This window comes from Lepidothrix coronata, unplaced genomic scaffold (assembly GCF_001604755.1).
Source record: "Lepidothrix coronata isolate B3197 unplaced genomic scaffold, Lepidothrix_coronata-1.0 Scaffold59, whole genome shotgun sequence".
NCBI classification, from domain to species: domain Eukaryota; kingdom Metazoa; phylum Chordata; class Aves; order Passeriformes; family Pipridae; genus Lepidothrix; species Lepidothrix coronata.
Genome location: NW_016690239.1, coordinates 1,087,133 through 1,097,073, shown reverse-complemented (window position 1 = coordinate 1,097,073; position 9,941 = coordinate 1,087,133). Strand labels below are relative to the sequence as shown.

General features: G+C 40.7%; 1 protein-coding gene and 1 long non-coding RNA gene across 2 annotated transcripts in view; one reads left to right on the top strand and one right to left on the bottom strand.

Annotated features, from left to right (window-relative positions):
- The window catches only part of STAM (signal transducing adaptor molecule), a 35,049-nt gene extending 30,886 nt beyond the window's left edge, over nucleotides 1-4,163 (bottom strand). Inside the window, exon 1 of the mRNA XM_017817234.1 lies at nucleotides 4,042-4,163. Coding sequence (XP_017672723.1) covers nucleotides 4,042-4,081 — 40 coding nt within the window. The 5' untranslated portion in view covers nucleotides 4,082-4,163. The remainder of the gene's footprint in view (nucleotides 1-4,041) is intronic.
- Nucleotides 1-5,564, top strand: part of LOC108498460 — a 17,163-nt gene extending 11,599 nt beyond the window's left edge. The window contains exon 3 of the long non-coding RNA XR_001875179.1: nucleotides 5,554-5,564. This is a non-coding gene — a long non-coding RNA (uncharacterized LOC108498460). The remainder of the gene's footprint in view (nucleotides 1-5,553) is intronic.
- The last annotated feature ends 4,377 nt before the right edge of the window (nucleotides 5,565-9,941 follow it).

Genomic DNA, 9,941 nt, shown 5'->3' with positions numbered 1-9,941 from the left:
AAAAACGTGCCTCATGACAAACTGAACCAATCCTTGGAATTCACCTTCCCTTGCAGCCATTAATGCAGTCTGCAGTCTCCATAATTGTCTGGGGTCGAGAAACTCATCTGCAACAATTTTCCCTCCTTTTGGCAAACCCGGCCTAACAGAGAAAATCCAGCTCTGAGAGACATGTAACTGGATTGTTTTGAAGATGTTGACTAACTAAGGGGAGAAATCTAAAGAATAATGAGTTTAAATAGCAAGAGGATTTTATTTCAAGAAATTGCACAATGGGAATCATGGTCAAACCATTTCTTACATTCTAATAACATCAAACTATAGGCTGGTCATATGTACGATCACATGTAATTCATTACAAATATCTGAAGATTTGCAAGCATAACATTATCAACAACTGCTATAGTTAATAAAAAATGGGGAAAATGATTGCAAGTCACATCAGCTTGACAGTTCTACTACATTACTAAACTACCCACTTAATTTCCTATCACTATAAATAGTAAGCCTGAATTTCTTCCCAATCCTGTGGTGCCTCAAACCATTACACTGAGAACTACACTAACATCCAAAGCAAATGCAAGTATTTTCATCCTTTACTGTGTGTAAGGGAGAAAAAAATTCATACAAAACCACGTTTTTTAAACACCTCCTCTTAAGATCATGTGTGATTTTTACGACAACTCACACCAGAACATGCATTTATTGCAGCTTATAAAACTTCAGAAATAATAAGCTTACAGCAGGGAGTAAATGTTCTTCCAGTTCTCTTCTTACTATGTAAATTAGGTTTACAATGCTTGACATCATGTTAGAATAAAGTATGCACCACATTACGTCCAGACTTACAGATTTTATTCTTGAGATAAGATCTAAATGATACTTCAGAACAACTTTAGCAGTAAGTTCTTCACCAAAACTATCCTAAGCTATATTAGTAACTAGTTATATTACTAATTAGCCTGTCATGACAGATTAGTAGACAGTCTTTTGGTTCTTAAAGCACTTTTTCACCATTATTCTGCCTGCATCAAACTTACAGATAAATCTGCATTTCTCAGGAATAACTTTATAATTAAGGTTGTGAAATATGGCACAAACAGATGACCCATGGTCCTAATAAGAACACCAGAAACAGATGACCCACGGACCTAATAAGAACACCATTAATTCTAACCCCTTAAATGGAGGATTAGAGTTTCTTAATTATACTCTCAGCAGGCCCAGCGTCTTGAAGATTTTTTCTTTTGTTAAATTCCAATATTATGTTCCTTACTTGGACACACTGTCAAAGGTTCCCTGACTTCGTTGTGAAAACCCACACCAACTTGTGTCACCACTGATTAGTATCCCTTCCTGTTGAAATATTTCTAAATATGGTAAAAAGAAGGTACAGAAAATGAAAACTATTTGGGCTTCATCCAGAGATTTGCACTCTTTGACAATGACAATAGCTTACCTCCTCAAATACATGGGCAGCTTAAAGCATTCTTTAATATTATTAATTTAATAGCAGTCTTAAACAACATTCTTTTTCCAACCACACCTAAAAAAAAAAAAAAGAGGTGCACCCCTCAAAATCTCTGTACAAGGTTGACTCTAAACAGTAAGCTGGATGACCAGCTTCCATAGTAGCAACACGCTAACAGGACTAGCCAAATGCTGCTAACTGGCCAGACAAACTGAAAAAAATTCTCCTGAACTTAAGCGATACTTATGCTCCTCAAAAACAATGGAAAACAACTTAGTTCCAGATATGTTCTCTGCAATCCATCATCCTAAATGGTTCCAAAATAATATCCAACTGTTCTACAATACCGAGCAGCTGTCCAGTAGACAAGAATGCACAGCTATCACAGCAGTACTATCAACTACACCAATGTCCGAATTCATATGAAATTAAGAATAGCTTCTGACTGCTTTTCTTCTTCAGGAATCTGATTTTCAATGGAAAACTTTCTTGCTGGACAAGAACAAAAGCAGAGCACTCAATTTTCACTCTGGAAAAGAATTGAAAAATAACACTACAGCTTGACAACTTTTGGAAGTTTCCTGACAACATGAGAGCTTACTCTACAGATGATGTTATCTTGTGAAGCCTGCCAAAAAATTCATCCAGATAATAGCACATTCCCAAGGGCCCTCGGAGAAGAAGAGCCTAGGGACACTTTCTGAGAAACTTCAGCATTCCCATCTCCCTGGCACAAATCCCGTTAAGTGATGGATAAAGGTACCAGGCTCCTGAAAGTAGGCTGTCACCAACTGAACAGCCTGCTGCTCCTCAGGTCTCCCCAGGACACCATGAAAGAGGTCAAAAGAAAGAAACTGTGTTTACCAGTGCAAATTAGCCTATTGCCCACTATCTGCTTTTCCAAGAACAATTTGGGATTGAGTGGTTATTTCCCTCTCTTCGTACACTTAACAGAATAACTTTTTTGAAAAATATTAACTGGTGGTCGTATTAGGCAAGCACAGTAGGTAAGGTGTTGGCATCCTCTGCACACAGAAAACAGGAAATAAACCACTGAAGTAGCCGCTGAGTGCTACTGCCCTGCACTGTGAGACTCACAGTGCTGACAAGCACATCTACTGGACAGAGCTCTAGAGAAGTCCATTCAAGCAGCCTGAGCTTCCCTGCCAGCCAGCAGCCTTAGGAAGTAAAAAAAGTGAACATCTGCCAGAACCTGAGCCTATCACTTTTTAATCTTATTAGTTCAAATCATTCTCACAGACATTATCATCAATGTTTCAATCCTCTAATGGTCCATGGAAAACTGGCAAGCAGTACAATCTCTTCCTCACTTTCAACTGACAAATTACATTAGACCAGCATAACAATTAGGAAGAATTATTTACCGCTTTCCAAAATAACTCAGTCAACTCTGCTACCAACAAAATCATTAACTGAAGTGCAGGTTAAAAGTGTTCTTAACAGTTCAAAATGAGAAGAGCAAGCTATGCCTTATTAAGATGCAACAGACAAAGAATTTCTGAGAACATACACACATACATACATACCGAATTCGTGTCACAGTAATTTGTTTATGCACTAATCCTTTCCTCTGAAAAGACACATACTTTTCAGACAGTTTTGAGGGTTTTGTTTGTTTTCTTTAAGAGCTGGAAGAATTAAATCTGAGCCAAGACTTCTACACTTAGCTAAATCTTAAGAAACAATGTATCGATGTAGTTGAAAGTTACAAAGAAATTGGTTTCAAGAAACGTATAGTGTTACACTGCTGTAAGAAAATACTGGGGAGGCGGGCGGGGGAAGTGGGATACTTACCCACATTACCTGATTCCCCAGACAAAACTTTTATCACTCAAAAGTAAAACAGATGTCAGCAGCAGGTTGAAGACAAACCATATTACACAATCACAAATCAGACATACAAAACTAATTTTTAACTGCCTATACGTCACTTTTCCTTCAGTTTGGACACATCAGCATTAAGCACAATTTTTGTCAAGTAAAAGCCAGACATCTTCTCCATCTAGTCTGGTCTCGGAAGAAGCAATTTGGGCATGACACCTGATCACAGATCGTCAAGTTCTACTTGAAAGACAAAAAGAAAGCTCCCACAGGAATACACTTTAAAGCACCAAATACAAAACGCTTTGACGATTTTCTCATGCCTGTCTGTGAAGCAACTGTAGACGGTGTTTTCTACTGTTCATCCTTTCAGGAACACTCCAGCGCGGACCTTTCTCACTACTTGTTTTGCTGTGCTGGGCCGGCCCGTCCCCCACGGGCACCCCGCGCTCGCCCCCAGCCCAAAGGCCGGCAGGGCCCGCAGGAGCCCCGCGCTGTCACCGCCCAGGCCGCAGCCCCCGCCGGCCCCACCGGGAGGCGGCCCCGGCCCGGCCGCACCGTGACCGACAGTTCCCGGCCGGGCCGTCGCCGCCGATCCCGGTTCCCGGTTCCCGGCTCCCGGCGGGGCGCCAGCGAGCCCAGCAGCGGCGGGCCGGAGGAGCGGGGCCGGCCGCCCGCGGGGTTCCCTTGGTGGGAGGCCGGGCCTGGGCGCCGCGGGAGCCACTTACCCACATCCTGGTCGAAGGGGTTGGTGGCGAAGAGCGGCATCGCGGGGCCGGGGGCGCGGGGCGGCCGCCCCTCCCGGCAGCGCGGCGGCAGCGGACAGAGAGAGAGCGGGCGGCGACAGCTCCTCCTCCAGCCCCGGGCACCTCCGCCACCACCTCCTCCCAGCGCCGGGGCACCGCCTCCCGCACAGCACGCCGGGAAGCGGGGCTGGAAGCGGGGCTGGAAGCGGGGCTGGAAGCGGGGCTGGAAGCGGGGCTGGAAGCGGGGCTGGAAGCGGGGCTGGAAGCGGGGCTGGACCGGGCACCCGGCGTTCCGCGGGGTCTGCGACAAGCGGGCTCCACACCGGCCCCACCAGCCCAGGCCTGGCATCTTAGGGCCGGCACGGCGACCCTAGACGGGGTTTATATTATTTGGATCTGCGGAGCTCTTTCGTGCCTCCCTAGTTAGGAGACCAGTTGGGTTTGTGTCCAGACACAAACCCAATAGAAATTTTTTGGAGCTTCCTTATATGTTGGGCTGACTTGAATCTTTTCATTGCTAATGCTATCATGCTTGCGACGTGGGTATTCTGACGGCAAAGGTTCAGGCTCGCACCTTTGACAGCATCTTTCACAGCATGGCATGGGACTCTCACCGCTTCTCCGCGGTTACATCCCTTGGAGATCAGTAGCTGTCAGGTGGTCACAGGGTGTGGAATATCCTGTGGTTGCACAGTCCTATCTTGCTGCTCCACTTCATAAGACTATGTTACTGGCTTCTATAGGGTGTGTCCCACGTTAACAATGTGACTCATAGGATAAGACACTCATAGCTCTGCCTATTCCTGCTGTCACAGAAAAGTCATTATCCTTAAGGCCTTTTAGCACTGTTCGATTGCTATGAACTAATTGCATTGCAAATTAAGTAAAACTGGGCTCATCTATACACTTGCGGGAAGAGTCAGACACAGAGCAATGAGGTCACATCACAAGAGTGCAAACAAGAAATGAAAAAGGTACTACTGCTGTTTGAAGAGCAGAAGCACTAGTTGCAATCAATAGCACTAACCATGCTCAATAATGTGATTGCTTGCATTAGGCAGACTTCTGACAAATCAAATGAAAACCACACCAAGCCTTTTCCCAAAGGGATTTACAATCACTAGGCCCTTTGTTATTTTACTGAAATTTTTTTCTGAGATCTCTAGTTCTGCTTCTTTACCTATGCACAACAATTGTTCTCAGTAGGTGATGCAGGTCAGCATTGATCTACTGCTTAGAACTGACTACTTGTAAGGAATAGCATGTTTTCTTTGGATTCTGCCTCAATTTGATGACATCTGCTAGATATTCTCAGAGGATGCTTTGCCTCCTCACCATTCATAATCCCTCATTATGTTCACGAAAGACATATGGTAGATGTTCTCTGAGCCTTTTTTATCCCCTCCTTTTTCATCTCTTCATTCTGATGGGTTTCAAAAGGAATTGTAAGAATTCTTTCAAAACAAGCAGAGCTTTTATGCAGTAGTCCTGCAGGAAGAGCAAACACAAGTCATGGGGAACTGGGGTTTTAGACTGTCTTCAGCTTGAAGGGATTCCAACCCAACTTTACTTCCCAACACCTACTCAACATTTTGAAAAAGGTAATCTATACTCAGGGACCATCTAAAAGCTCTGTGGTCTTTGCTCATATTTTAATTCTGTAATGATTTTTTTTTTTTACTGTTGAACAAAATGTGAAGTACAAGAGTCCTTTGAAAACTCCACGTTATATTGTATCTCTATCTTTTCTCTGTCTCATGGCTTTAGTATTTTTCCATGGCACAGCAATGAGTGGTGGTTAGAGCACTTTTCCACAAAGTGTGGGGTTTGCCCTCTCAGGCACAAATGGCTACAGAAACTAGCTTTTCCGCCTTATGTGTGAGTAGTATAATGACCGTGCTATTAAAAACAGGTGTGTTAATCTTCCTTTATTGGATGTAGTTCAAAATGTTTGTATTATTTCCTACTGCTGCCCAAGTTAGCTATCTAAAAGTAAGGATCCTAGTTCAAAGGTACAGTCTCAAATTGCATCTAATTTCAGGGTATCCGCAGCTGATAAAGAATGTAGCAACACTGCACTCCCTGTGCACACAACTATGTGCTGCCACCACATATCTCGTATTAGATTTGGAATTTGATCCATTTCATTTGTGGCTGCACAATTAGCTGATCCAGACGAAAACTACCTCACTGCAGCAAATTCCCTGTTGGATCATGTCATGCCTCTGACTCACCTTGGAATTAGATCAGGCAAGTGAAGAGGTGGGAAGGCACGGCTAGGGACAGTACTTCAGCAGACTGGGTGAGGAAAAACAGGCATGTCCAGGGGATAATTCATCCGCTCTATTTCAGACCTCATTCCAAAAAATGGCCTCTGCAACAGTGACTATTGATTTCACAAAGGAGGTTATTTATCCAACAGTTCTCTGAAATAGGGCTTGCCTTTAGAAAGTCTTATAGCAAGTTTTAAGTAGGGTATTTTCTAAAAATATGTGCTACTTGTGTCCAAAGTAAACAGTCTCAGATGACTGGTATGGACATTTCTTCTTTCTTTGCACACTCCTTTTTTTTTCCTGGATTTTAAAGATGTAACATACTTCTAAATTTGCTTTAATAAGTGTTTTATTTCTGTTGTTTGTTTATATAATTTATTACTTTTTTTTAACTTATGACAAGAGTTTATCCATAGAAAGATTAGTTCTGGATTCTGATAATATATGCTGTTCCTAAGTATCCTTTCCTACCTATTCTTCTGGTAGGAAAGGATACTTAGGAACAGCAGCTTGTAAATTACAATCTGCTAGGGAAGTTCTAACATATTTTACAATCACTCAACTGACATACATCTGCATTAGATAAGCATTTTCTTAGAGGAAGGCAAAAACATTGTGGCTGTGGAGGTCTACTGCCGTTCTAGTTTATTGGAGCAGTATTTTACTTGTCATACCCATTTATTTTAGCACATACTAGTTTTATAGTTGCTGCATTGTTAAGATAAGGTGTATAATGCCAGGAAAAAGTCAGGCCAGTACACTTTTAGCAAGAAGACAGATATGAAGAACAATAGTTATCTCATGACAACCAGTGACCTTTATTTTAACTGCATTTTCATTATAGTCTACTGTGTACATTGCTTTTGGAACTGCAAGCTGTGGAGAAATGATAATCAAAGGAAAAGAGAAAGGTACAGAATAGAGAAAGTGCCAGCAGTCCATTTAATCACAGCTTTTGTCTTTGACTGGTCAAGTACAAGACGTTTTGGATGGCACACAAGATGCTGTAATGCATAACAATACAATGATATGACTAAGACAAAATTTATCCCAATCACAGAGCACATGTAAGTGTTCTAAGGACTGGACTACAATGATTTACTTCTAATCTATAATCTTATTGTACGTCCTAATTTTTTTTTAATATATTCCTCAATCTCTCTGAATTCAAAGCAGTACTTGCAAGCCAACTCATATGAAGTAATAGTTCATACGCTTACACTGTAGTTTTGTTAAATGATTTTGAATAACAAGTTCACTGAAGTCAAACACAAAATGTGTTTATACCATTTGCTTTTGTAAGCTTACAGTGATGTACCGTGATAAATCTGTAAGAGGCAGATCATCTGTAAGCTGCTGACTGCTGGGATCTCTGGGTGCCTGGGCTTCCCTGGCTGGAGCATCACTGTGTGCCAGCCTCCTGACACTGCCGTAGGGAACCACTTGTCCTAGTGCTTTTTTTGGCACAAACACCTGTTCTCAGTGTGGCCAAACTGACTACACCCAATATGGTCACTTTTTCTTGCTGATAACTCAGACCAGTTTCCAACCAATGATGAGGTTAAAATTAATCTTTTTGTTCTCCACCACTCTTTGAAGAAGGAAATAGAAATACTTCCACTGACCATAATGGGCATTAGATTGGAACACTACTCACTTGATAAAGAGCCCTTTTTAACTCAAGTCCTTGAAATAAAACTAAATAACAAGCTTAGATTGCATGTGCTCTGAAACCAATAAAGGAAGCCGTCTCCTCTGTAGAGTTTGTAGTGCTCACACAAGCAAGCCACCATTGAAATATACTGAAAACCAGAAGGTATTTTTAGAATTATTGAAGTGTGTTTTGTGAAACCCTGTGAAAAATTTGCCTGGTATCTGTTGTCAAGGTAGCAAACCCTCTTTATTTAAGAAAAATATTACTTTCATTGTGTAATATAGAGAAGGGAATTTAAGAATATGCTTATGGTAGCAGTAACTTTTCAACATGTGTTTTATTTAACTCACATGAACAGTACCACTGAAGTGACTGGTACTACTAATTTAAGTTTTGAGCATTTTATATATACACACAATTAGAACATTAGAGTGGAGTTAGCCTCCTGATACAGCCAGTCTGCAGTGTGCAAAGGTGCCAACTGCACAGATCACAGTCTGTGGGATGGGTCTATACATAAATCTTACCAAGCCCAGCAATGCAATGAAACATCAGGATAGTTCAACAGTGCTACAGTCTAAAATATCCCATAAAGAAAATAATAGTTTTCCAGAATTCAATTTGTCTATTATAGCAAAAAGTACATTGAGTTTGGATAAACGGAGAACTCAGATAAACTGAAAACTCAGATAAACCAAACTCAAATGAGCAGGATACTCATCTCCCTTTAACAGATGTTTGTTCTTCAATGTTGCAGTTGAACACGTTCAACTGTGTTATAGTTTTGTTCCCGGAGAGGATTAAATAGAAGAATACACAGGGGCATCTCAGACTCATGCTTTTCAAAACATTAAATATATCAATGGTTTTCAGATATATAGAATCAATAGTTTTCATACAAAGCCTTCTAACCAGAATTTTTGTATTTTTATAGCAGAAAGAGAAACGTCCACTTCCACTTGTGTTCATGACACTTGTTTTCCTTTGCTGACTACTTAGCTGCACAGTCAGAGGCTTAACATGAATCATTTATTTTCCAGTATTAGTGCACAACTCCAGCTGCTTCAGATGTGCCAAATGCAGACACAGCTTCTAGTTTTTCCCACAGGATTTATGCAATCCATTCTACACCACATCTTTTGAAGGCATCTTCTGTCAAATTCCTAGAGTAGTAAATAAAATAATAGATAGACACATCTGGATGAATGCACAAAAAGATATGTAGACATTCTGTTGTTTGACATAGCTAAATTCTGTTTATTTGATTTATTCTTGAATACCTCACTGATTACTACATACCATAAACCTAAAATAGTGTGCAAGTACCATATGTAAGTCTGTTGTCTAAACACATTCTTGTAGTGTGTTGGGAGCATTAAGTGAATACAGGGCAAAAGGACAAGCAGAATTTAAGTTGTTTATTTTTTTTAACAAATTCTCCTTCCTCAGGTTTTTAAGTCATTGCCTGGCATTTAACTACTCTGAAGTATAAAGGTAATCTCATGATTCTGCACTGCTCATACCAAGTAATTTTTGTGGTGTTTCATAGTAGATGACCTTCCTCCGTGATACTGGAGCTGAAAAGTCATTATATTATTTTCAGAGCACTAAATTTTTTCATTTCATAGAAGTGTTCCCATATTGAATAAATAAGTTTTGTAACAAAAAAAAAAAATTGTAAAGCACTTCATGAGAAAATAATCTCATAAAAGCATCACTTTGTATTTCTGGAAACAGATGGGAAATAAAACCCATCCAGCTTTATAAGGTATTGAATATCTACATGTGCAATACAAATCTAGAAGATAAATATATATTGACAATATCAGTCATGAAGAAGACCAGAAAAAACACTCATTTTTGTAATAACAGTATAGCTATGTTGAGTGAATAGCTGGGAAAAACTGCCTGGAAAGGTGGAGAATGAATATGAAACACAGTGATGCTCTCACCTA